Here is a 26,818-nt window from a genome sequence, read left to right as displayed (position 1 = left end):
GTCTGTGGATCATCCAGTGGCTTTTTCACTTGAATCATTTTTGGAGTTGGGCCAAGAGGAGGTCTCTTAAGCAAGAAGACTTGGGGAAGTTTTCCTAACACACTCAGAATCTTTAAGTGAAAGATGCTACTTAAGCCAAGTCATGAATAGAGGAAGTTTATTGAGATGGGTAGGGCAGGGGAGCACAGTTTGATATTGTTTTCTAAAGATTACCATTAGCTAAAGCTACAGAACCTTAAAAAAAAACCTGGAGAAATGTGAAACATTAAAGCCAGTCTTCTTAGGCTATTTAAAATATTAAATGACTTCATGTTCATTGAGGGTTTTATTTTAAAAATAAAACTTTTATTCTATTTTCCAGTAACTCAGCTTGTTTGATATAACCCAAAGTAAACAATGTTTAAATTACTTATCCACAAAGAAACTCTACTGCAGTTTAGCAAATTAGTATTTCTAAATAGGGGGATAAAACATTAAATCATTTATGTCTTAAAAAGCTCTGAGACATTCTCTGCAGTATAACACTGAAAGCTAATTGGGGCTTTTGCTACGAGAGGTTCCAGAAAAGCTGCTTTGGCTAGAAGGACGTGAAAGAGTTTCTGCATTGGGACTCAAAGTCAGAGATACAACTTTAAGCGGAGCACCAGATGAAGCTGAACTCTTGGGGGACCTAGAAGACAAAAGGAAAGATGTCACACTAGAAATATATCTTGAATATTGCAGAAAACAATACAATGTTGTAACATCCATATAAACAGTGGAAAAAATCCTGTCCTTTCTTTTTTCTTTTTTTTTTGTAAAGAGAAGTCCCTGCCTTCGTCCCTCCATTGAATCTTACATGATTATCTTAAGCAGTACAGGAAGATATTAATGAACCTCCCTGAGCACTTGTCCCAGCAGCAGGGTGGTAAATTTGGCATGGCCTCCTCCATAAAGTACTCTTGGTGCCGTTCCCTATCTTTGCTATACTTCTTGGCAAAGGTTCTTGCCTTTGCTACTGTCTGGTTCCAGTTGCAACCAGTGAGGCAGTGCTGCTCACTTTGCTTCCTAATCCTCTGCACTGCTACCTACTACCAAGAAGGAAGGGCATGGCAGTAGGGAGTGCACAGCGGCAGGGCCAATCTGACACTCCTGCCACTACACCCACGCCAAGCCCCCTGCTACCTTTCTCCCTTTTCTCTTGGTAGCCAACAACCACGCACGGCAGGTGGCCAACGCTGCTCCACCGGCCCCTCCTATCTGGTTCCATACTGTCTCCGATGGATCCCTTCTCAGTACTTGCTGTGACTGTTGCGAGACCTTGCTCCAATCAGTCAAGATCCCCACCACCACCAAAAGGAGATGACCTCAGCACATGCTAAGAAACAGCTTATTGAAATGAGCTCAGTATGTTTAAATGCATGAAGCAACACTGAAAGCATTAGGCCAAGAATGGCCCGTTAAAGTCCATTTTACACCACATTCAAAAGGATCGTTGAAACAAGCTTATATTTACTGCTATCAAATGCTTATCGCACATGGACCTTCCCTTATGAACCGACCCAGACCCTGCAATCATAATCGAGGTCCTTCTTTCTTCATGTGCCCCCTCCATGAGAGGTCTGGAGGGTGGAAACATAAGAGCAGGCCTTTTCGGCCATGACTCCCTGTTTGTGGCACACTCTCCCCTCTTGTGGCACCATCATTATATATCTTTAGGTGCCAGGTAAAAAACTTTATAACCAGGCCTTTGGCCTTTATCTGTGGCCTTTTAGAAGTGGGTGGGATGTTTTTAATGTCTGCTCCCCGCCCCTTGGTTTTAATGCATTTGGGGGTTGTTGGTTTGGTTTTAAGTCGCTTTGGGTTGCCTTGGGAAAAATTAAGTGACTAACAAATTTCAATAATAATGGGTCTTCTCTAGCACTGAATATTGCCCTGTTTGCTGCTGCCTTTGAAGTCCACCCACGGGGGAAAGTGTGCCAGATATTAGATGCTGTTGAAGACCTAATTCAGGCACAGGCAAACTCAGCCCTTCAGATGTTTTGGGACTACAATTCCCTGACCATTGGTCCTGTTAGCTAGGGAACATGGGAGTTGTAGTCCCAAAACATCTGGAGGGCTGAGTTTGCCTATTCCTGGCCTAATTATTTAATTAAATTTGTATACCGCCCTTCATCCAAAGATCTCAGGGTTCACAGAATAATTAAAGCTCCTTTCCTTAGTATTCCATGAGGGTGATTTAAGTGCCATACTAGTGTGAATATGGTTGTATTTTGCTCTAGCTGAAAAAGTAAGCTCCATAAACACTGAATGACTGTTCTTTGGTCAAAAGTCAGGACCAAAATTAAGTGGGGCTCCTTTTCCAGTAGATCATCAAGTTCTACTTGCTGTATTTAGTGACAGCTTGTGTGCAGAGTACCAGTAACAAACCAACTCTCCCCTTTATTCCCCTGAATATTGCTTTATTCCACTGAAATTGTGAGTCACTGGTGCGTTTTCTTCCCAGCTCCTGCCAAGTGGTCAGTCAGGAAAGATTAGTTGCCTTGCATACAGACCATTTCCCCCATCCTCTTTGGATAAATGTTGTGGTCACTATACAGTAACAAAGATTAAAACATTTTTATAATAGCACTTACACATTTGAAGAGGATGAGCTGTGAGGAGATGACCGAAAGCTAAGCCGAGAAGAAATCTGAAGCTGGAGGGAAGCCTAAAAAAAAAGTATTGTGGTATTAACCATTAGTGGATATAAACAAACATACCGAGTTCATGTTAGGCTATTACTTTGAAACGGCCGTATTTTGTGGTGTGGCTTTAAGGTCTGCAAGTCTCTGAAGGTTTTTAGTGGTGTTTTTTGGAAGCAGATTTATCAACACGAGAGAGTACCTGTTCGAAGTATCTCTGAAGTATTGTGTTCAAATCTGGATTTGATTCTGCAACTTCGTGCAACATTGTATCAATTGATCTGCTGAACTCTTTCAATGAACGAAGTTCAATATCTTGTTCTTCTTGTGTTTCTGATTGAGTCCTCTTTAATGCTCGGATCTCTCTAGTTACTCGGGCGACCTTTTTAGACAGAAAAGTATTACAAGTATTTTTTAATCGATGCTGCTATGGTAACAATTAGATTTCATGTTAACAGATTTTATATAGTAAATATTTAAGCAGTAACGGACAATGTTTATCTTTTTTTATTGAAATTGAAACAATTCATTTAATAATGATAATGCTATCTTCATTTAAACTAACCTGTTTTGTGGCTCTTTCTAGTTTTGGCTTCTGGTCATCTATGTCTTTACTTAACTGCAAAGCTTGTGCTTCTTTCTCTTGTATTTTTTCTCTGCAGAGAGCCTCCTCTTTCAAAAGAGTATCAAGATTACCCTGCATGGTCTGGAGAAATAAAAGTAAACCTGTTTTGAAGCCATTTTAAAAATCCATAACAATAAATAAATGCTACACAATAAAATAAAATGTACATTGGCACATTCTTTCTTGAGTTGTAACTCAGATCTGTAAAATGAGAACAACAGTATGTTATCAGAGTTAGAAGAAAGCTCAAGGAACTAGTGAGTTACTTGTTACTTCCTTTATATTCCACCCTTGCAAATTTCTGGGTCATATACCAGGTAAGACATACTCCATAATAAAAAAGTACAAAGGGTAACACAATTAGTAGGGGCTGTGTAGTTTGGAACAATATTCCTTCCTTCGACTTCTACTCTCAAATGGCGTTGCTACTTCTAATGTTTTTAAAGGAGCTTCTATCTGTGTAAGGGACATGGGTGGCGCTGTGGGTTAAACCACAGCGCCTAAGATTTGCTGATCAGAAGGTCGGCAGTTCGAATCCCCACGACGGGGTGAGCTCCTGTTGCTCGGTCCCTGCTGCCAACCTAGCAGTTCGAAAGCATGTCAAAGTGCAAGTAGATAAATAGGTACCACTCCAGCGGGAAGGTAAACGGCGTTTCCGTGTGCTGCTCTGGTTCGCCAGAAGCAGCTTAGTCATGCTGGCCACATGACCCGGAAGCTGTATGCCAGCTCCCTCGGCCAATAAAGCGAGATGAGCGCCGCAACCCCAGAGTCAGCCACAACTGGACCTAATGGTCAGGGGTCCTATCTGTGTAATCAAATGCATAGATGTGGTTTTATCACCAATAGCATCACCAACACTGACTTGTAGAGGGCCTGGTTCCTGTGTTTTGTGACACCCAACGCGTGGGCTGGAGGAAGTGGGTGCCATCCTGATTTTCTCCTGCCATAATATATAAAGCAATTTAAAATCTACACAACTTCAGAAGAACTGGTAAGAAAGACAGTGACAGTTGCAAAATCATTGAAAGCAAAAATACAGTGTATGAGGGGGTGAGGGATGGAATGAATAAATACTCTTCCTAGGATATTTGCACAGAATTTGCTTCATTCTATTCTTCCCTTTACACCTCTCTTCCTGTCCAATTACAAAGCAAAGGTGGCACTTCACATTGTGAGGAAGTGGATAGACATAAGAACAAAGTTGCGAGAAAAGTTTAAATTTGGATAAGGATTATAGAGTGGCTTAAAACTTAGCTTAAGACAGAAGTTTCTTTACCTGTATATCTTCCTGGATTTCCTTGATCTGCCTTCTCTTGTATCTGTATTTCTCATCCGCAGCTCTTTTCTCGTTTTCCAGTTTCAGCTTCTCTTGGTGCTCCTCACCTATTAAAAATACAATTATTTGTTGAATTTATTGGTTGCCTTACCTCTAGGCAACATACAGGAAAAATTACTTTTAAAACATCCAGTCTAGTCCAATACAGCTATTAAATACAGGGAACCAACTACAGTAAACTAAGCAAGAGTTTTTTAAAGTGGCAAAAGTCCACACTGCTACAGGCACAATCAACCGTAAACATGATCAGAAACAGCAGTAGATGTTAAAGTCATGCACTAATTTTAAAATGTTTAAATTATTAAAAGGTCTAGAACACTCATTTAATGCTGGACTGTGGGCAGGATATGCGTTCCAGCAAAGGAGGCTGCATGAATTGCTTCCAGCATAACAAAACTTGCACTTCAAAACATTTAGTCTGCAATGAGACGTCAAAAGTGATCAGATCTACACAAATTCACATTTACAGTACCTTATACTAATCTGAATGACAATATTATGCAGTGTGCTTGACTGAAAAGTTTGTGGGCTAATGCAGACCTAATGTGAGACATTGCTTAACCTTGGTTCAGTGTTGATTGTCGTCATAAGTTGGTTCACACAACATAGTAAGTGAAACTGACTTAGGGAGACTATGACTCAGTGTGAATTTGCAGGCTCCCCAATAGGTGCTTGTTCTTGCTTTGCTCCCCTCTGGTCCTTTCTAGGTTTGCTCTTGGTTGCAGCTTGTAATTAGTTAGGAGAAGACCCTAACTGCAAATCAAAATTCAGATGACACACCATGTCTAAGGGTGGTAAAAGGGATTGGTGCAGAGCAAAGTATCTGTGAATTCCTGGGTCCCTGGGAGTCTGCAGGTTCGGTCTTGCTAAATCATAGCTTGGCTTAACGTGTTGTGTGAACCACCTCTATGGTCAACTCAAATACCATTTTAATGCCTTATCTAATAAGTGCTAAAGAAGTTCCTCTCTTAAAACTGCCTAACATGGCAGTTTTTTCAAAAATCCTCACAACTTCTTAATAAAGATGGCATAATAATTAAGTAATAGAGCCAGCAGAGGGAGCAAAAGTTAACTGCAAATGCTTTCTCTGTCTTCAAAATACTATTTTAATATTCAGGTACAAATAAAAGGGGGAGATTTTAAAGTTCCAATTTAGTTTGTTTTCCAAACTAGTTCGTATTGTGGTATTATAGTCTGCTACACTTTCAGTGTAAGTAGCATAGCCTACTTCTGTTGTAATTAAACCTGGCTTTTATACAGTGGTACCCTGGGTTAAGAACTTAATTCGTTCTGGAGGTCCGTTCTTAACCTGAAGCACCACTTTAGCTAATGGGGCCTCTCGCTGCTGCTGCGCCGCTGCTGCGAGATTTCTGTTCTCATCCTGAAGCAAAGTTCTTAACCCGAGGTAATATTTCTGGGTTAGTGGAGTCTGTAACCTGTGGAGTCTGTAACCCGACGTACCACTGTACTTAGGTAACGACTGCTTCTGAGAAAAAGGTACATCTGAAATCAATGGAAGGAACTATGTTGCTTAATGCAACTTGCATTTCAAGTCCCAATGATCCAACATCTTTTTAGGTGGCTCAAGCATTTCCAGCCCTAGGTGATGCAGCGATGCTCATGGTTTTGCAAAGATTTGAACTCTGATCATCTTCATCCATAACTTCACTGCATCACATGGAAAAGATTGCAAGTTCTGAGCCTAGAAGGACTAAAAAAGTAAATTACATTGCAGTGTTTGTGGCAGAGCAGTTAGTAAGCAGAGTCCTTTCCTGATCTCCCTTTGCTCTTGGACTTTAGCCTTTTACCCTACTTACTTACTTTTCTCTGTGACTGCCTTGAATGTGTCTCGATAGTTGCTGTTGCAGTTATTAAGCACATGCATAGTATTCTCTAGGGCAATACATTCTTTCTCAGCTAGCTGGATCTTTGCATCCAAATCGTCTCCTTCACGCTGAAGATCTTCCTTTTCCTGGGCAGCCTTGAAAGAAGAAAAATCACTATTAACAGAATTCAGAATCTTAAGATTAATACCCAGTCCCCATCTGCCTTACACTGCAGTATTACACTTGGGTATTTATTAAAGAATCCATACCCTCCATCATTTCTCCAATGAAAAGAGGGACGTCCTATTCAACAACAACAATTTTATTATTTATACCCCACCCATCTGACTGGATTGCTCCAGCCACTCTGCGCGACTTCCAACATATATAAAAACATAATAAAATATTAAACATTTTTTAAAAAACCTATACAGGGCTGCCTTCAGATGTCTTCTTAAGGTTGTATAGTTACTCATCTCCTTGGCTCGGGGGTCACATAACTCCATACCCTCCAACATTTCTCTGATGAAAATAGGGACGTCGTAAGAAAAACTGGTACATTCTGGGATCAAATCAGAAACTGGGACAGCTTCTGTAAATCCAGGACTGTCCCTGGGAAATAGGGACACTTGGAGGGTTTGTGAATCTTCTAACAGAAAGGGGTAAGTAGTTAAGCACAAATGCATATTGTCTAATAACCTCATAACACTGCTTGTTTTCAATCCTGGGTGAAAATCTGGACGTATGCAAAGATTTCTAGGCTTGCGTGAATCAACAGCAAACATGCTGAATGTTTGATGGAACTGTGGGATACATGGCAACTCAACAGCAGGAAGGTTCTGTGAATCACCTGTGAAAATGTTTAACAGGGTCACCCAGCAACCCTGAGCTTTTCCACTAAGACTACTGCCTGTCACCCCAAAAGATTCATGAAACAGGGTAGGGTGGGCATAGGTCACAGAACCTAAGCAGTGGGATAGGCTGCAGTAAAGGTAAAGGTACCCCTGCCTGTACGGGCCAGTCGTGTCCGACTCTAGGGTTGCGCGCTCATCTCACTCAAGAGGCCGGGAGCCGGCGCCGTCCGAAGACACTTCCAGGTCACGTGGCCAGCGTGACAAAGCTGCAACTGGCGAGCCAGTACCACACACGGAAACGCCGTTTACCTTCCCGCTATAAAGCGGTACCTATTTATCTACTTGCACTCAGGGGTGCTTTCAAACTGCTAGGTGGGCAGGAGCTGGGACTGAACGACGGGAGCTCACCCCACCGCGGGGATTCGAACCGCCAACCTTACGATCAGCAAGTCCTGGGCACTGAGGTTTTACCCACAGCGCCACCCACGTCCCACGCTGCAGTTACTCAGCCTTTAATAGATACTTTTATTTTTCAAACCTATTCCAAGCCTAAATAACAATAAGAGCAGCATGGGAACAAAGTGCAGCATACTTTCTTAAAAAAAACTTTGCAGAAGGGCAGGCAAAAGTGGAGCTGAAACCCTATGAATAGTACCCAGATGTTTTGAATGAGGTATGCAGGAAAAGTGTGTGAGGAAGCTATGAAAAAGCAGGGAGAGAGAATGTGCAACCTATTCAGTTCAAAAGAATGCCTAAAACAGCTGGATAAATCAGAGTTCAGTTAAATGGGGAAGGGGCTGCTAACAAGCCCTAACTAAGTGTAGGTTTATGGTCAACAGTGCCCAATGAAGTCATTTTATCTGACTCCGGTCTACCAACTTTGGATCAGGACCCAATGAAAAGGTTGATCCAAGTGGAGGGGAGGAGTGATGGAGATTTTGTTATGGTTCATAACCTCTGAAAACAAATAAACACGTTTAGTCGTGTGTGTCCCGCAAGCTTTTTTTGAGACACCATGCACATGGTCACATGAAACCTCTCTCAAGGTTTTGACCACAGACTCCTCTTATAAAGCAACACCCTTACTGTTAAATGACACTGAAATTGTAACGTGCCCTGCCCACCAGTGGAAAGATTAGACTGAATGGCAACGCACACTTCTGCTTCCTAGGCCAATGTCAAAAGTGCCACATTTTCCTTCTTCAATAATAAGTGTGGTCAGAAATACTACAAAAAGTTGTTGGGCCCACCTCCATGTCTATTCCTTCTGATTTTGAAGATGGTTGTGGATACTTTCCCTCATTTACACTTGGGATGATTGCACAATCCCTCGAATTCATGAGATTACTTCAGTGATCTCTATGTTGAAGTGGCAGATCAGGAAGTTATGAACCAACCCATAGTCCAATCTCACACTGGATAGATGCAGGATACCCAGTAATGAAAACAGCAGAGATTGGAGATGAAGTATGGCTAATTCGACAAGCTCATGGGCAGCATCCGAGCTAGAAGGTTACCTTGATGACGTAATAAGTGTGAGTTTTCTCCTCTTCTCCTTCTGGGGGCATCATGACAACGGTAATGATTTCATATCTGCTCTTCAATTTCTCAATTTTGCCCAGTCGCTCATGAAACTCAGAACTGATTTGAGAAGAATAGGAGAAAATGACTAACAGGTTTGAAAGAAAATCATTTAACTCTTCGTCATAAATATGTGAGATGACGTTTCCTAAGAAATCAGGTACACCTGTTGGCCTTTTGGGGGTACAAGGAATTGACTTGAAAGTATTTATTATTTTATTATGTTTTGCTTTTATTACTTGCTTTATACAAAAGAAAACTCAAACAAACTTTACAGCAAAATAAAATACAAGTAAGTAAAAGCAATTAAAAAACAACAACATACAATACAAATCTAAATTGTTCAACCAACAGTAAGAAAAACAAGTCCAACTATACCCCACTGAAAGATTAGCAGCACAGTAGAGGCTAACTTAAGCACCTAAAGCCTAGCTCAATAAAATTTTCTTAGCCTGACTATGATGGTGCCAGCTGCATTTCCCTGAGGAGAGCATTCCACAAAGATCCTCCTTTCCAATCAGTAGAGGGAAAAGGCTATTAAACCTACAGGCCCATCCATGTCCATAGAACCTATGGACAGTGCTGAAGGCTAGAGGGGAAAGCCTTCGTGCATCACTGAGATTGGGTTTCCTGACAGTCCCTCCTACCTGGACCATGGAGCTTCCACAGACATATGTGATCCTTTTCTTTTACACAGTACTTAGGCTAGTGGTATACACATCTATTCTAGTTGCTGCTGGTACCCAGTCCTCCCGACTCACAGTTGTCTCAAATCCCCCCACACAGAAGGAGACAAATTCAACATTACATTGCAAATTCCTGCATCGTGGGGAGCCGCCATGCAAGGAACCTTACCCAAATATTTAAAGGTTTGGCATTTCACTCTTACAGCTGCAGAAGCTGCCCCCTGCTGATTGTATCTTAATATTGCCACTGCTCAGAGAGAATAAGCAACAGCAGGAAGCAACCCCAAATCAAATTATATGCAAGTGCCAATTAGTCATGTAATTATCACAGGAAAAACACACAGAGCCTGCCTGCTTGGCGAGGGGTTAAGCTCCAGTCACACTAAATCACTCTAATTTCCTATTGCGTGGGCTGTGGATGAAAGGAAGAGAATGGAAAAAAGGGCTGCCAAATCAGCTGGTTGAGTGTTCATTTCCCACTTGGCTTTAACCACCCGCTGCACAAAGATTCTTACTTCCCGATTTCTTAAAGCTGTAGAAAACCGGGCCTTGCAGCTCGTATTTTGGTTTCTGTAACTGACTGTAGCTAGCCTTTATTGGGCCCTTTGCTGATTTACATTTTTATAGGGTAGGGTACAAATGTGATAAGCAAGCAAGTAAGCAGGCATAAAAGCAGGCTCCTAGTAACAGAACCCTACCTGAGAATAAGTATTGAGTGTGTTTGCTTCTGTCTAGAGTTCTTGTAAGGAAATTTAGAAGCAGAAAAGTAATAGCAATTCCTGACAACCAATCACACAGGTACATCAGTAATTAGCTAACTACCAAGGTTGAGAAAAGCAGCAAGTATAAAGTTGGGCTTCCAAAGCGATTCCTTCAATATCATATGTTTCCTTGAAAAGAGAAATCCATTCCCACCTCCACACAGCACATAGGGCAAATACCTCAAAGTCTGACGCTCCTGCTCTATTATCCTTATCTGTGTCTCAATCATTGCCTTATGAACTTTGATATCTGCAGTTCTTTCTTCCATTGCCGTTTGAAGTTGCTGCTTCCGTTTTTCCAGGGAAAGAACTTGCTCTGCCTTGTTGTACAGGGTATCTCTTACACGTTTCAGCTCCAGTTTCAGGAGGTTATCTTCAATCAACATATCCTTCAGTTGGCAAAAGAAAAAGAAAATTCAGCACTAAATCCAAAGCCTCCTGAGATGTAACTTTTTTTTTTAGTAGTTTGGTTTCCAGACTGTGACACATCAATTTAGGTATGCCCAAGGGCCATGGACAGTCTATCAGTGCAAAGAACCCAAGCATTTGTGTGGGTTAGCATTATAATAATTATTTTTATTTATACCTGCTTATCTGCTCTGGCTTTTTTTAGTAGCTTCTCTGATTTTTCAGTGAAAAGATTTAGCTCATCTACTCTGGTTGTCAAGCCAGCCATTTCTTCTCCAGTCTTAGTCATAGCCAACTTGATAAAATGGATGTCATTCTGAAAGAAAGAAAAAAAGAGTTGCTTTTAGTTTGGTCATAAATACTGTTTTGTTATCAGTAGACCCTTGCCACATCCCAGATCCTTACCTGAGCAAAATGTATTTAGGTCTCAGGCATCTGAGGTTACATTTAAACCCCTTCCTTCTTCCAAGAAGCCCAGAAACATGGGTGACATCTACTGATGTCCATCTGCTTGCATAACAGAAACCTACTACCACAACAAGATGTCTAGTTTCTCTTTTCCCCACTCTAGCATTCCCCAAGCACCCCCAAAATCTACTTCAAATGGTTCCTGATCCTCTAGAAAAGAGGAAAGAGAAGTGTGCAAGGATGCCTGCTCATACCATATTAGATCTCCCCCTGTAGAACTGGCATTCCCAATCACACCTCTGTCCTGATATTGGCTGAGGACAAATGTGCTTAGTTCCGAACAATGAGTTACATTAGACCATTATGTGGGCTATAAATTAATCATCGCTGTAGGTGCAATCCTATGAGATGAAAAGCCATACTACCTGGAGTTTCTTCTGCTGTGCTTGTAGAGTATTGTATGCTTGTTTCTTTTCTTCTGCTATCTTTGAAAGTTCAGCAACTTTTGCTTCTAAAACTTGCTTCTCATCTGTGTTAAGCTCCCCATGCAAGCGTGACAGCCTTCTCTCAACTTGCTGTATGTAAAAATCCTGTTAAAAATATTTTAGGCAAGAAATAAAATGAACAGAGAGGCTGAAAAGCAAACAATTAGAGTCATTTCTATACATGCTAAAACATTAACACAAAAAAATTAGCTGTAGGACAGGCACCTAATTAAGTAATTGTTCCTGTACAATTGTTTCAGGCCTATAGGCCTTCTCATTTGTAGACTGTCTTAAAATGGATGGTGTGCAATGCTGGCTCCCAAGTAATCTTCTAAAAATATAACAAAGAGTCCCCAACCCAGAGAGAGTCTGCTTTAGGGAGGCTTACAGCTGAGTAGCAATCTTACCACTACCAGTAGATGCTGATAAAAAGGGGTAAATTTTCAAAGTGGTGCATAGGAGTTATGCATACAAATCCCATTAACAAATAACAGGATTTGGGCATGTTCATCTCTTGTATCGCTTCAAAAATTTACCCTGAAGCAGCCATGGTTCAGAGGAGCCATAGCAAAAAGCTGATTTGGAAATCATACAATCCCATTCCAAACATATTTACTTGGAAGTAAATGGAATTAGTCTCCAAGTAAATGGATTTTTTTTCCTTTTTAGAAATAGCTTCCTCTAATATCAATGACACTTACTATCAGATAAATATATTTTATAACTGAAGGGTAAAACAATAACTTTATTAACTCTGAACTCAAATAAATATTCTCTTACTTAATGCTGTATTTTGCAAACACTTCTGATTTAGATTTTGTCAGAACTACACAATGAAATATACACGCAATTATATGTATGTCAGTGAAAAGCTTAAAATGATTTCTTGACCATTTTTGGCTTCTGCCATCATCAACAGCACAGCTGGATTTCAAATCACAAAGTCTAGGAGACTGTGCTAAGAAAGGAGAAATTTATCAGGAAGAAATTTATCAAAAAGTGAATGTTTAAGAATTAGGAGTGCTCAGCCCATGGTCTTCTCCCAGTTCTTAAATGTCTACCTCTGCTTTCTCGTTCTTTTTAAAAACCCTCTCTTGCAGCAGATGTCCCTTTGCTGACACAAACACACACACACACAAAGAAAACTTGTTATCCCTTGCCTGCTTATACATGAGTTCTTGTTGTTTGAGTGTCTCAGCATCCACCCGGCATAAGCGACTGTGTAGGTTTTTCAGCTGTCCTTTGCGTCCATCTATTTCAGCAGAGCAACACTTTTCCTTGTCTTTAAGTTTCTGCAGCTCCTTAATTCTTTTGAACTGTTTGTCTCGCAGATGTTGTTCCAGTGCCTCTCTCTCCTAATGGTGTTCAAAATGTTCAAAATGTGAATGCTGTACTATCTGTTGCTTTATCAATCTTTCCAATTCCAAGGTTGCTTCTAGGTGACCAATTTGTTTGTAGAATGTTTGCATGGAGGTTATATGACACTCGCTATTTATTAAGCATTCATTCTGAATCCTACCAGCGAAAACAGTGATAACCAGAAAGCACCCTAAGAATGTAAATGACTACACAAGGATGCACTTTTAAGTTTAACCAGAGTTAAGATTAGTTACCTTGGATGGGTGTGTCCCTAGCACCCAGGCCACCCCTTACCTGACACCTCCATCCTGCCTCTCCCTCTTCTTTCTAGAGATAGTCCATTCCCACTCTCACTCCCACTCCCACTATAACTTGTTCAGACACTGGAGAGACCTGTCAGGAGTAAGCATGGACCAATGGTACCAAATAATATGGAAAACAGCCCTACTAGAAAAATTAACTAATAAACTGAAACTGACACGGGGACAAACAGAAGAAGACACCTTCACCCCGGTATGGCTCCCCTTTATCACATACACAGCCCAACAGGACAGTGACAATAATCCACCAACAGCATACAAATCAATATGGCTAACCTGATCCAAAACACCCACCCACCTCACACACGAAAACAAAAATCACCACAGCCAATCACAAACAAACAATCACACCCTAGGCCAACCCCAACCTCTCTCACCACCAAAGGAACACAAGTGAACAACACAAGCACGCTGACACCAAACTCTACATACATTAAGCATAAAAGAAACACTGCTACCTGACCCCACCCCCATCCATCTCCCCTCCCTCCACCCCCTTTCTTTCTTTCTTTCTTTCTTTCTTTCTTTCTTTCTTTCTTTCTTTCTTTCTTTCTTTTTTCTTCTCCCCCTAATGCCTCAACAAATGAAACGGATTTGTAAAAATGTTACATGGAAAAAAAAATACGAGGCATTACACTTACACTGTAAAACAAGAAAACCCTTAATAAAATATTTTTTTAAAAAAAAACTTGTTGCAAAGTGTCACCTGAAAGACAACCACTCAGCCAATTCTATCTCTCTCATCTACCTAAAGGGCAGACCACTATGTCCCTAAGAAAATAAGTTTTAACTTATTCATCCACTGATCTACCAAACACCGTTAGCAATTACCCTAACTGAACACAAAAATATAATTCACTTTGACTGAAATGAGATCTCATTCTTTCTAAATGATTAAGATCTTAATTCAGATATTTTAATAACACATAGCGATCCTAAAACATACAGAGTGTTAAATAAGATTCAGTCCCAGGAACACTGCTTTCCTACAAGGGAGACTGGGGGCAGCCACTGAGGGACAGAAGCTCAAATGGAAAGAAGGCAATTTTAAGTGCATTATTCCCTGCCCATATCTTTTCACCATGAATTAATAGATGTGGCAAATAGACATGCATGGCTAATTTTGATGGAAAGCGTACTTATGACTAACACATTACAGACATTGCTCATCCTAGTTAAACTATCACCCCTCAGCTGTGGAACTGCTATGCTCTCAGGTTATCCACTTCCTGTGTAAGGAAAGAAGCACTGCACATGGTTTAGCTGCCCTCCTAAGAATATTACGGATAATCTCTTGCAGTCTGCAGTCAGGTTGTTTCATTTCAGTGCTTTCAGGTTCTCTGCCTTATTGTTATTTTAATTCAACTACTATTAATCCACATTTAGAAAATTCTAGACTTAAGTTCAAAGAAGAATTTAAAGTGCTTCTTGTTGAATTATGAAGTCACTTGAGGTCTAGTGTTATAGTATCATATGCCAAAAAATTAGCATTTAGAATAGGGCACAGTCCTCACAATCTGGGCAGTGTCACAAACCGGTCCATGTTGTCTCACCAATACTACAAGATCAGTACCATTATGCAAAAATAGCCATTTTGGAAGACTGTCTGCTAAGCTTAAGGAGTGGAGACAACTGAGCTGTGTTCCCATCTTAAGTAATTTCAATAAAATATTTTGTCAGTGCTAGCAAGGGCACTAATCTACCTCTTGTGTCTATACAGATTGTTGATACTCAAGTTCCTTATGAAGATTCTGGGACAGCTCAGTCAGTAGCACATGAGACTCTTAATCTCAGGGTCGTTGAGTTTGAGCCCCACATTGGACTAAAGATTCCTGCATTGTAGGGGGTTGGATTGGATAACCCTTGTGGTCCCTTCCAACTCTATAATTGTATGATTTTATAACAGGCATTGATTGTGAGCCTCTTAGACCAGAAATAATGTCATCCAGAATGTTAAAGCTTTGCACAACTGAATAGTGATTAAAATACTGTTCATTTTTACCTTTCATGCTTCGTATGAACAGTTCCTGTAAGGATCATTATTATAGGTTTTCCTTAAATTACTTATAAAAAAAAATCCCATGTGGAAATAATGACCAGACTTTCCTTACATCCTCTGTGATTCATTGGGTGATTCAAGGATTTTTGCTTTTGTGGTGCTTGTTATAACATTTGAGTTCCGTCACCTTAGAACTGTTGATTCTCTTTCCTCTGTGAATCTCATTCCCAATTCAGTCAAAACACATTTGTCTGGCATACACCTGATCTTACAGGTTTGCATCTCAAAATTTCTTATATGTTTATCTTGGTTCTTAATGGAAGTTCAAAGTATTGCGGAAATGATTAATCAGATAGAGCTCACATGCACAACAAATATTTCTGTAAAGTAACATATAAAAACTGAAACCAAATTGTCAAAGGTATCCATGTCCAATGGCACTTTGACAAACCGCTGGTAACAGTGAAAGAAAGTATGCTTTTTATATATATTTGCTTTTACCTTGACACTTTTCTCTTTCTCTTTCAGGAGCTCTTCCATTCTGGCAGCTTTTTCTTCTAAAGTCAGTGCTTGGTTTGTCACATATTTCAGTTTACTCGCAAGACTGTCATTCTGGTCCTTTATCACGTTTAGCCTTAGCAGAGATTTATGGGGTGAGAATGAGAGTTACATATAATTTTCAAAAGAGAAAACTGGAGCTAATATCCCTAATCCTCAAATTAATATAAAATACATGTAACTCTACGAAATGTAATTTGCTATTTAGGACCGCTAACAACTTATTTAGTAAGGAGCCCAAATTTCAGCCATTGTTTTGATGTAGTTTTAAAGACAAAATAAATCAGGTAGTTTCATTACACTTAATAGCTTATCACATATTAAGATATGAATCAGGAAACACCTTTAAAGCTTTATCAAAAATGGAATTGGGAATTTCCTGCTCAACTCTCATACTTTTCCAGAATGTAGAAGAGAATGGATGGAATACTGTACCATTCTAAGAAAATCTACAGATTGGTATGGAAAAGAGAAGACAAGATAATAAATTCTAGCTAGGGAGGTAGGGGAGACAACCTTTAGCATCCAGGTAATACGGCACCTTGCCTTAAATTATGCTCCAAGTCCCGAAGTTTCCATAAGTCTTAAAAAACAAGCCCTAGCTAACAAAAAATGGTTCAGTAAATGTTAAATAGTCATATTTGTGCATCTGCCCATGCCGTGGCGCTTTTCATCATTGTCTAAAGTATCTATTCTTCTAGTACTTGTTACAAAAATATTTTTTAAATAACTATAGAAGTCATCTCACTATTTATAATGCTTACCTTAAAGTTTTCTCTTGGATTTCCTTTTTAAGGTTAGCTACATTGATCCTCATCGCTTCTAACTCAGAAGCAGTTCCATCCACAGTAGCTTTCAAGGTATCCAGCTAATGGTTAGGTTTCATGAATATTGAAAACGTAAGTGTTTATTCAGAGTACTCTGGTCATTTTAAAATTATAGCTGCCAGGCACCCCACCAACTTACCACATTTGTACTGTAACACAGATTTTGTATTTGTAACACAGATTTTATTTTTTATTACTAAGAGCTAACTATTACAAATATTACTCTGATAAAGAAAACCTGCATTTTTGTCATACAAAAAATTTAGGTGCGCACCCCTTGTTTCCATACCTTATTACTTTAAATTTTATGTATATTTCTCTGTGAACTTCCCATCAAAAACCTTATGGAAATGAAAGAGTGTATAGTATTGGCTTTTTCTCAGTTTATGCTACTTGATTGTGAAGTGCAGTTTGGCTGGAATAAACTACAAAGTCCACTCCAGTGAACTGAGTCCACAAAATTCACTTCACTAAGCCACAAATGTTGAACTTAGGATCTGGGTGACTCAAGTTCAAATAAATGCTGAGCCAGAAACTCACGTGGTTGCCAAGCCACAGTTTCCCATATTGAAAATAGAAAATATTGATGACGTTCAGCACAAGACTGAAGTACTGGCGGGAAATATAAAACTTTTACAGAATTGGGACTTCTAGAAATTAATAACAGTCATAATAAAAATGATAAATTCTAAAATTTGGGGCTAGATTTTATAGCCATGTGGGATTTTAGTTACGTGCATAAAATTAAATTGAAAGGTGAAACGAGAGAATAAACCTACTACTTCAGTTGACAAAAGATGTAAGGTTGACAAAGCATCAGGGGAATTTTTACAGCTTTCCCAATTCAAATGCCAATGCCCAATGCCCAAAGTCTGAACCCCTGGACAAATGCCACATATGTATAAATATTCCTTACATGCACTGACCATAACAAGTTTTGATTATAACTTCTGATGAATCTGTTAGTAAACATCAGACATAATGGGACTATCGGTTCTAGAAAGGTGTGTTCATTTTGCTGCTCTTGAACTTTCTCAGGTTTACAGCATATTTCTGCTATGACAGCATGGACAGACATTTTGTTCCAAAGTGACGTCCCAAACTGAAAAAGATTAAAGTCTCCATACTATATATGATGTTAAAATTACCTCATCCTGGAACTGATTTCGATTGGCCTCCTCTTTTTGGTAATCTAGCCTCAGTTTGGTAGCTAGCCGATCAGCCACGGCGATTCTCTTCTCGTACTCCATGTTATTACCGCTCTCATTTGCCAAAAACTGAACCTTGTCTTTAAGCAAACTTTCCTTTGAACGGATTGCCCGCCTTGCCTGTGCTAAAAGCTAGGCACAGAAAAATATACAAATCAGTTGTAACCATGCTGCTGGATCAACAAACCAAGAACCGCAAAAAAATGTTAGTTAAATTTGTTGTTCAGGGGACTGTTTGTTTTGTTTTCTTGCTTTAACAGTTAATGGTGGGAAAACCCAATTATATACACTGTATTGGTACGAATATAGTCCACATTTCCCCCCAAATCTGGCTTGTATAAAACCTGAGTACAGTCTTTAGTTGTGCACTTATAGGTAGAGAAGCTGTGATTTAGGATGAGGCCTCAGGAACCACAGATAGATTTAGTAATTTTAGTAAAAAGATCACCTGCCCTTCTCAATAGGTGGCACTGGTTGCCCAGTATTATTCTGTGTGATACGAGTTTAGAGGTTGCATGTGTTTTTAAAATTGTGCCAGAGATTTATGACATTTTTTTTCTTCCAAAGAGAACTCATTTTACGAGTGCGGTTTATATTTTGGGGTGGCTTATATTCAGACCAATATGATAAAACCCATATGACATTCAGCTCTTTAGGAAATGGAAGCCCAGATGAAATTACATATCTTAAGAGGTCAAAAAGCCAGAAAATAGTTTACCAAGGCACACTTATCTATTTCTTGATCTCTTTTCTGCATTTGTTCTATGGTGCTCTCCCACTGCCTGATAAGTTCTTGTCTTTCATGATGAACCCTGCGGAAATCCTCAGCTGTTTTATCCAGCTCTATCTGTAAAGAGAAGTGGAAACTAATAACAATGTATACCAGGTATAAGAAGCACTTGAAGTATTAATGCAAAACCCATTCTCCAGTGGACAAACCTGAGCAGCCAAGGTTTCTGTAAGCTCATTGTCAAGAATTCTGCGTCTGTTATTACATTGTACAGTCAGCATTTCGATCTGTAGAGTTAACATCTGAAAAGATAATGAAACGTACTTTTAAAAATACTGAACTCTAATTATAAAATAGAAGCATTACCACTGCCATGTTTTCAGAAAACCTCAGGTCATAAAATCCTAAGGCTAGGAAGGACTCAAAGATTATCTGGACCATCTACTCATAACTCCATCGGAAGTATCCAGTGTGGCTGTTTGGCTCATGCAACAGAATAACACTTTGCACAACCAAACCTCTTCTCCTCCATTCTGCACCCCATCCCTCATAATCCACTCCAGATTTTCATATTTGATATTGTCTTATTTTGTTGTAAAATGCCATTAAGAAACAAGTAATAGTTGCAAACATCCATGTTTCGCATCTCATGTCTTAGTACGGCACTACACCTCTTTCCCATCCAACCAGATGCTGCAAGTAATATGGACTTGCGGGGCTGGGGGGTGTTACATGTGAACTTTAAATAAAATATATACATACTTGCAATTTGCCATCATCTTGCTGTGCATACTTCTGGATTGCAACTGCATCATTGTCTTTGCGTGCAGACTCTTCTAACCAAGCCTCCAAAGCTTGTTGGTCCCAGTTCATTTGGCATCTTAAGGCTTCCAGCTTCTGAGTCACTTTGAAAATATTGTTCTAATGTAGTTGGAAGGAAAAAGGAAAAAAAGGAGACGTAATAAAAAAATCATACAATATCATCTTTTTATTAGCCCAACAAACAACAAACTAACTAGCTTGAGGCAAACAACTAAGCTAACTTGAGGCTGCTTACCTGTGGCAAATATTGAGTTTAAATACTGTCAGAATCTGTTTTGTGTATCTCTTGGTTCTCTGCCTTTCCCCCCTCCAGTAATCTGAAATCCTACTCTGAAGACTAGTCTGAAGACACTGAGTTACAGTAGATGGGAGTGATGGGCCCAAATAAATAAAAACAGGTTGTATTTATAACAGAGGGCTATGACTAACTCATCACGTTGAAAGGACTTTAATTCACATGACTGCTTCCAAGAAAGGTAGGGGGACAGACTAGCTGCTTCCAAATCTTTCCTATATATGTGTATTTGTACCAGACATGATGGGACAGTCACATGTGTTTTAAGCATGTATCTACTGTGTTCATATAAAAACCAGAACTGGAAGTGGATCTACTACTTTACAGCAAAAGAGGTGAGTGGAGAAGGGGACAAAAAACAATCCCCTTTTCCAACCTTACTTCTATATTGCTTGAAACATTTTTTTCTTTCTACCCAACTAGATTCCGGCATTGGAGCTGGCTAGGGGAAATTGCATAAAAGAGACACACCTAGCACAGCTGACATGTCACTCTAGTTTGACCCTTTTGGAGGAGATAAAAATGATCATTATCATTGCTGGGATCCAAAGACTTCTTTTGACACTTCTTACTTCTTCTGCAAGTTCAGTGGAATTGTACACAGTGGATTCTCATGCCATATGAGAAAACATCAGTACAGCATACCAATAATATGCATAAAACCATCTGTTACTACAAATCCAGGCCAAACACCAACTATTATTGAGGGAGCAATCCTTTGCACAAGAAACTCACATAAAGCAAGCCTGGGAAAATAATGCAGCATAAAGTTACATCAGATCTAAAGCTCATCTGGCAGCAGGGCTGTTGCTGCTTTGCTTAAGCATGGCAGAGGGAAAACAAGCCTTTAAAATAGTGTTCTGTGCTGGGTTGCCAAGGCACGTGACCAAGATGAATGGGTTTAGGATGCAGATGAAGTCCTCCCTCTCTGGTCCCACTTCTGCCACACCTCTAAACTGCCCCTTCTAAGGAATTTACACTGGCCTCCGGTTACCCAGCTTTGGCTCAGTTGGGATGAACAAGTTACGTAGCTAAGCCTCTGAATTCATCGCTTGTGCTGCTGGAAAGGAGAAGCCCCTTCTGGAATGTAAATACTGTGAACTCCCCCTCCATTGAAGGCTTCAGGTGTAAATATGTGTGAATAAACCATATTTCTAAGATGCACAAACTCTGCTGTGCCTCATTTTTCCAAGGAATCAAAAACCCTGGTTAAGTGCGAAGAACCCAGAATCTCTTGCTACTGCTCGGCAAAGATTAGGGTGGCCTGTAACAATATTTACTTACTTCATTTATGAGTTACACCTCATAAAACATCCCAAGGCGATTCAACAATAGCCCAATATGAGTGCCTCAATAAGAGACTGCTTCTTATTAAGTACAGTTTTGCCCCAAGTAAACAGTTCCTGGAAAATCAAAGTAATAAGCAGGGACAGGCTGTAGATAAGCAATGGAGAACATGTTTTGCATGCCCAAGGTCCCAGATTCAATCCCAAACACCTTCTGCCATTCACTGTAAACAGAACTGAGCTAGATGAACTAAATGTCTGACAGCTTTTTAAGTTTCTAATCAACCATGTTAAAGTGACCAAGTAAAGTAAACCAAGACAGTAGTTCAGATAACCATTTCCACATTGTACCCTAATCTTGCATTAAAAACCTTAAATACTTGGATCATTAAAATACTTTAGGAGGGAATGCTGCAATAAAACAGTATGAATATCAAAACTGTTGCTGTGTGAAGTCCTTTGTTTGATGCAGCTGAGAAGCTCAGTGCAAGAATAGCAGCAGAGACTTTAGGAATATATTTTTCAGATATGTGATGAAATACTTGAAACATACTTCTTGACTATTTTTCTTCTCTCGTAATGAAACCGTTTCATTCTCCAGTCTTTGAATCTCGCTTTTCAGTCGCCCCACTTCTCTCTCTGCGAGGGATTTAAAATGCTGCTCAGTTTCAATTTCATTCTGCCTGGCTCTGAAAAGAGACTAAAGAGAAAGGCAATTAATTATTTTTCAGGGTTAACAAGCAGTGATGATTTAAAGGCACCTTTTGTGTTTGTTTCCTTTTTAAAAGAAATTGAAGTTTAAAATGGATGGAAATTTATAAAACATACAACTAAGGAGTTCCACTTAAGTAAATATCCAAGAACCTTTCTGATAGGTATTGAGACTTAGAAAGGTATGAGTTTTGTATAACAAAAGATCCAGCATTTTCTCTTGAAGCAGTTTCCTACAGTTAGCTATCCAAGTAATGCAAACATTTCAAATGAGATTTTGAATCCATTGTTTTATTTTTCTGTAGTCCAGAGCAGAACAAATGTAGTGTTAATTATATTCACGTGTGTTTCTCTACCAATTTGGAGTCTATTTCATTCAAAAAAAAGTAACTGCAGAACATCTTAATATCAAGAGCTACTATATGAATTAACTGAGAGAAATTATTAACTGTCGTGATTAATAATCATTTATTTTTCCAGATAAAATATTCTATCTCTTACAAAGAAGTTCCGTAATCTTATCTAGAACCAGCATATTAAATATAACCAGTTATAAGATCTCTCGTTTTTGCTAGAATCCCTTTGACTTATAAAAATCCATTAAATCTTTAAGTACCCACACTATCAATGATATCATTTTGCTTATAACATTTCTTTTGTAAATATTATGAACCCGCTATGCATTGCCTACTGATGAAAGAGGAATACAACTCATTAAAAAATTATGTTTTCTGTTTCATGTACCCTGATCTTATGAATGTTTACTCAGAAGTGTACAGAGTTAAATGTGTCTCATTTCCAAATAATTGCACACAGGATTACAGCTCTGCATAACAATCCTAAGCATATTTCCTTAGAAGTAAATTCCATTAAGTTTATTTATGCTTAATAAGTGTGCATAGGATGGCAGGCCTGAAAGGCTGTAATACAGCAACATTTCTGGTTAGTGTCTGGATGGGAGATCACATGGAATCTTATGTTTACTACCTTGAAGGGAAGAGAGATGGGTATATTTAGATAAAATTGAAATCCAGTGCCAATTTAGTTGGGAGTATGCCTCACTGAACACAGTTCAAAATAAACACGAACAGGACTACATTACACATGTATTTCACCAAAGAAGTGCTCTTAAGCATCTACCTGTGTCAAATTAAACTCCTGCCTGACGTTCTTCAAATGTGATGTCATTGCAGCAATACGGTCTTCAAAGTCAGTCAACTGATTTTGTAAGTTTGCCTTTTCTTTTTGCAATTTTTGCAGCTGTAAACAAAATTCAATATATTTTAGTGTTACAAAATATTAGAAGTATTAGAAGATCGGAAGATGGTCAGGTTTTTTAGATACTATTGCATTTAGGGGTGGGGGGAAAAACCCACAAAGTCTACATACATGAACATATTTGGTGTTTTGTTCAGAAATAAATTAGTGCATTCATATTTCACCACTAGCAGCCCAGCATGTTTCACAGTACTCCCCTTTCCCAGCTCTTTGTATCACCACATCTTCAATTCATCAGATATGTTTGTTTGTGTACACACCAAGGTATGTTGACAGGGTGGGGATGTCTTTACCCCATGCAAAGGTGTTTACACTTTGGTTAGAAACGAATTAACAATTAAGAAAGGCTTAAGGATCCAATCAGTGTGAAGCTGTTTTAAGAAACAATACATCAAACAGTAGCATTTTACACCAAATTTCAGGATACATATGCATTAAACGCCCAGCACTGGAAACACGCAGTCAATGGGAATGTCAGCACAGCCATCCATAAAATATATCCACTTTTAAAGGCAAGTTAACCCTACTTCCTCCCGTGTTTGCCATACTTTGCTACAGTTTAACCAATACACGCATCCTAACCCTGTGTAAAAATACCGGTAGATTTAGGCTGGGTTGGATATAAAATTTGTGAGTGCAGGAGACTGTATAAACTCCAACCATAATGCATATATAATGGAATTTACTGCCATATGGCATTTAGCCTAAATGGCCTTTTAAAATGATTACATAAATGCACTCTCTTAACACCTATTAGCTATTATAGCTAACTTGGAACCTTCATGTCCAAAGTCAATTCATCTCTGAATACCATATGCTGGGCACAAACAATAAAGGCCGCCTTTACACCCAGCTCATGTTCCTACCTCATCTGGTTAGCCAGTGTAAGGAAACAGAACGCTGAACTAAAATAAGCAGACGGACCTTTACTCTGATCCAGCAGTGCTCTCCTAAGCCAACTTTTCTGACCAATTACGGACAGCTCCAGAAATATAAATATAAAGAGCAGAACACAGCCCTACGAGGCACCATACTGCATGAGCACAATGTTTCCCAAACCCCAGGTGGTTGAGGCATGCTTTATTTTCTCCTCTGAATTCCAGGAACTCTTTGCTCTTGCCCTTGAAGAAAATTCCTATTTTGAACCGCCTCTGCTCTGCACTAGTCACTCTGCATTGGAAGGCAGCAAGCCCAAAGTAGATGTACTCATGCAGAGATGGAGCAGCAGCCTCGCAGGTCTATTAACAGCTCTTAGCCAGAGCTAACAGAGTATATGCCTCTGAAAAACAGTTGCTGCCGGGAGGCACAGGGGGACCTGCTGCTTGGAATCCAGTTTTAGATGGACCCCTAAGTGTGACTGAAGGCTTAGAAACAAGGCTCTTCTTTAAATTCGCTTCCAGCGCCATGTTGCTGCATCTTTGTACTAGGGAAAGACTGAAATGTCCCCAACACACCCTATGCAAAGATGAGACACACATCTTTCACACACACAGAGCATCCCTGGAAGTAGAGCTTGACCGGAAGAATTTATGCGCCAGAGCTGTAAAAAAATAATGTAATGAGAAAACAGGCGGACTCTTTTGTGTGTGGTTTTTTTTGGGGGGTGGATTCTTTGGTTTCAATTCTTCTATCAGCAATGGTTGTGGCACACTAAGCACATAGTTGAGGAAATTCCTGCACTTGGGGGGGCTGGTCGGCCAAAATCACCCAACCCACAACTCACTTTCCAGGAGATCCCACTCCTCCCCTCTCCAATAACATTTGGAGTGGGGGGCTTTTACAGCCCCACTCATTTTTAATTGGCATCATAGAAATGTAGAGTTGGAAGGGACCCTGAGGGTCATCTAGTCCAACCCCGTACACTGCAGGAATCTCAACCGAAGCATCCAGGGGACAGATGGCCGTCCAACCTCTGCTGAAAAACCTCCAAGGAAGGGGAGTCTGCAGACTCCCGAGGGAGGCCGTTCCACCGTGGAGCAGCTCTCACTGCCGGGAAATTTTTCCTGACATTTAGTCGGCGTCTGCTTCCTGGTAATTTGAATCCACTGGTTCCCTACCCTCCGGAGCAGGAGAAAACAAGCTCGCTCCCTCTTCCATGGGACACCCCTGGAGATATGTGAAAGGTGGATATACAGTGGTACCTCGGGTTAAGTACTTAATTCGTTCCGGAGGTCCGTTCTTAACCTGAAATTGTTCTTAACCTGAAGCACCACTTTAGCTAATGGGGCCTCCAGCTGCTGCCGCGCCACCACTGCACGATTTCTGTCCTCATCCTGAAGCAAAGTTCTTAACCCGAGGTAATATTTCTGGGTTAGCAGTCTGTAACCTGAAGCGTCTGTAACCTGAAGCGCATGTAACCCAAGGTACCACTGTATTTCCTCTTCCCCAGGCTAAACCTATGCCAATCCTTCAACCGTTCCTCATCAGGCCAGGCTTCCAGACCCTTCATCATCTTGGTCTCTTGCCTCTGTTCCAGCTTGTCCATGTCCTTATTCAGTGATGGCGCCCCAAAACGGGACAAAGCGCTCCAAGGCAGACTTTGAGATGGAGCCAAGGGGGCTTGCCACCCCACCTGCCCTTGCCTCTCAAAAAAAAATTATTGGTTTTCACAACATTATAAACAAACAAACACATAAGACAAACAAACATAAATCATAGCCTTATTAAAATTTACACTTATTAACATTGTTAAGTGACTTCCCGGCTTCCCCTTGGTTGAATTTCATTGCATGTCCTTTTAACGGTTTTCCAAATCACAGTTCTTATAAAATTTGACTTAAACATTAACATCCTTAGATCTTCACATTATGAAATTAAACCTATTAACGCCCTGGCCTCTCTTAGCCCACCCCACCCAGGCCCGCCAACTCGCCTCGTCCTCCAGAGCCTTGTTTTCCGCGTTGGCCACGGGGATGGCGAAGCCGTCGTCCCAGTCGAGCTCGGCCAGTATCGAAGCGGTGGAGTCGGCTCCGCCATGGCCGCGGTCGCCCAAGGCGTTCATGGCGCCCCTTCCTCAGCTCGGGGCTCCCGCCGCCGCCGCCGAGGCCGGCCCTGAGCAAAGCCAGACGCGCGCCGTTGGTTGCCTTGGCAACGGCCGGCGCGAGGCCTTGGCAACGGCCGCGCAGGCAGGCAGGCCTCATCCTGGGCCCGGCGGGTTTATAAAGCCAAGAGCGGTGCTGGGGGGGCGGGATTCGGCAACACGAGGCGCTTCCAGACCAGTGTTTATAGTGCTCCTCGTGAGCACGAACACTTCGCAGCTTGCACGCCACGTCGGAGGCGTCAGAATAGGCTGATATCCCAGACCATTGAATCTGGGTTTAATTCCCACATATATAGATGGGATTCCCATATATATGAGACTATATCTATATATATCTATATATATATCACATATTTCTATATATTTATATTTTATTTTTATATATGTATATTATAAATTTTAATATATTTTAAAATATTTTAACTCATATATTAAATTATATATATTAAAATAAGAGCTAAGAGCGTTTCCAGGCTGTCGCAAATTGTGGGGGCGCCATTGGGAGGTTTTTCAGGTTTCTTGCGGAACGGATGCGCTGAAAGGTTCATTGACTTTTGTCTGATGTCCCTGCAAACGAATCGGGATGAATGCTCCATAGGCAGGTCTTTTGGAAGTGCCCATTATTATGTGGAATACTTCGCTATAAGTTCCTCGTTTATAACATGAGCCGGCGGTATGTGTTGTTGGAGAGCCCAGTTTTAAAATGGGGGGGGGGGGTCCTACATTATGTTTGGAAGGTTTTTATGCCTTTT

The 26,818-nt window shown here is 40.3% G+C and overlaps 1 protein-coding gene and 1 long non-coding RNA gene across 2 annotated transcripts in view; one reads left to right on the top strand and one right to left on the bottom strand.

Moving 5' to 3' along the window:
* Positions 1 to 4,553, top strand: part of LOC309370033 — a 248,467-nt gene extending 243,914 nt beyond the window's left edge. The window contains exons 2-3 of the long non-coding RNA XR_014168374.1: positions 3,818 to 4,297; positions 4,336 to 4,553. This is a non-coding gene — a long non-coding RNA (uncharacterized lncRNA). The remainder of the gene's footprint in view (positions 1 to 3,817; positions 4,298 to 4,335) is intronic.
* CCDC39 (coiled-coil domain 39 molecular ruler complex subunit) lies at positions 141 to 26,092 on the bottom strand. The gene is made up of 20 exons (XM_081910877.1): positions 25,899 to 26,092; positions 22,889 to 23,008; positions 21,591 to 21,737; positions 19,397 to 19,555; positions 18,844 to 18,936; positions 18,623 to 18,751; positions 17,845 to 18,036; positions 16,634 to 16,737; positions 15,813 to 15,945; positions 12,794 to 12,988; positions 11,574 to 11,738; positions 10,919 to 11,056; positions 10,513 to 10,721; positions 8,822 to 8,945; positions 6,446 to 6,605; positions 4,565 to 4,671; positions 3,229 to 3,369; positions 2,866 to 3,045; positions 2,616 to 2,689; positions 141 to 670 (listed from the first exon to the last, which is right to left on the bottom strand). Exons 1-20 carry the CDS (start codon positions 26,025 to 26,027, stop codon positions 532 to 534), a joined length of 2,838 nt encoding a protein of 945 aa, XP_081767003.1. The 5' UTR covers positions 26,028 to 26,092; the 3' UTR covers positions 141 to 531.
* Between the last annotated feature and the right edge of the window lie 726 nt (positions 26,093 to 26,818).

Source organism: Podarcis melisellensis, assembly GCF_964234715.1.
Source record: "Podarcis melisellensis genome assembly, chromosome: 5".
Classification (NCBI taxonomy): domain Eukaryota; kingdom Metazoa; phylum Chordata; class Lepidosauria; order Squamata; family Lacertidae; genus Podarcis; species Podarcis melisellensis.
Note: the sequence above shows the minus strand (reverse complement) of the source record. Positions and strands in the feature narration are given on the sequence as shown.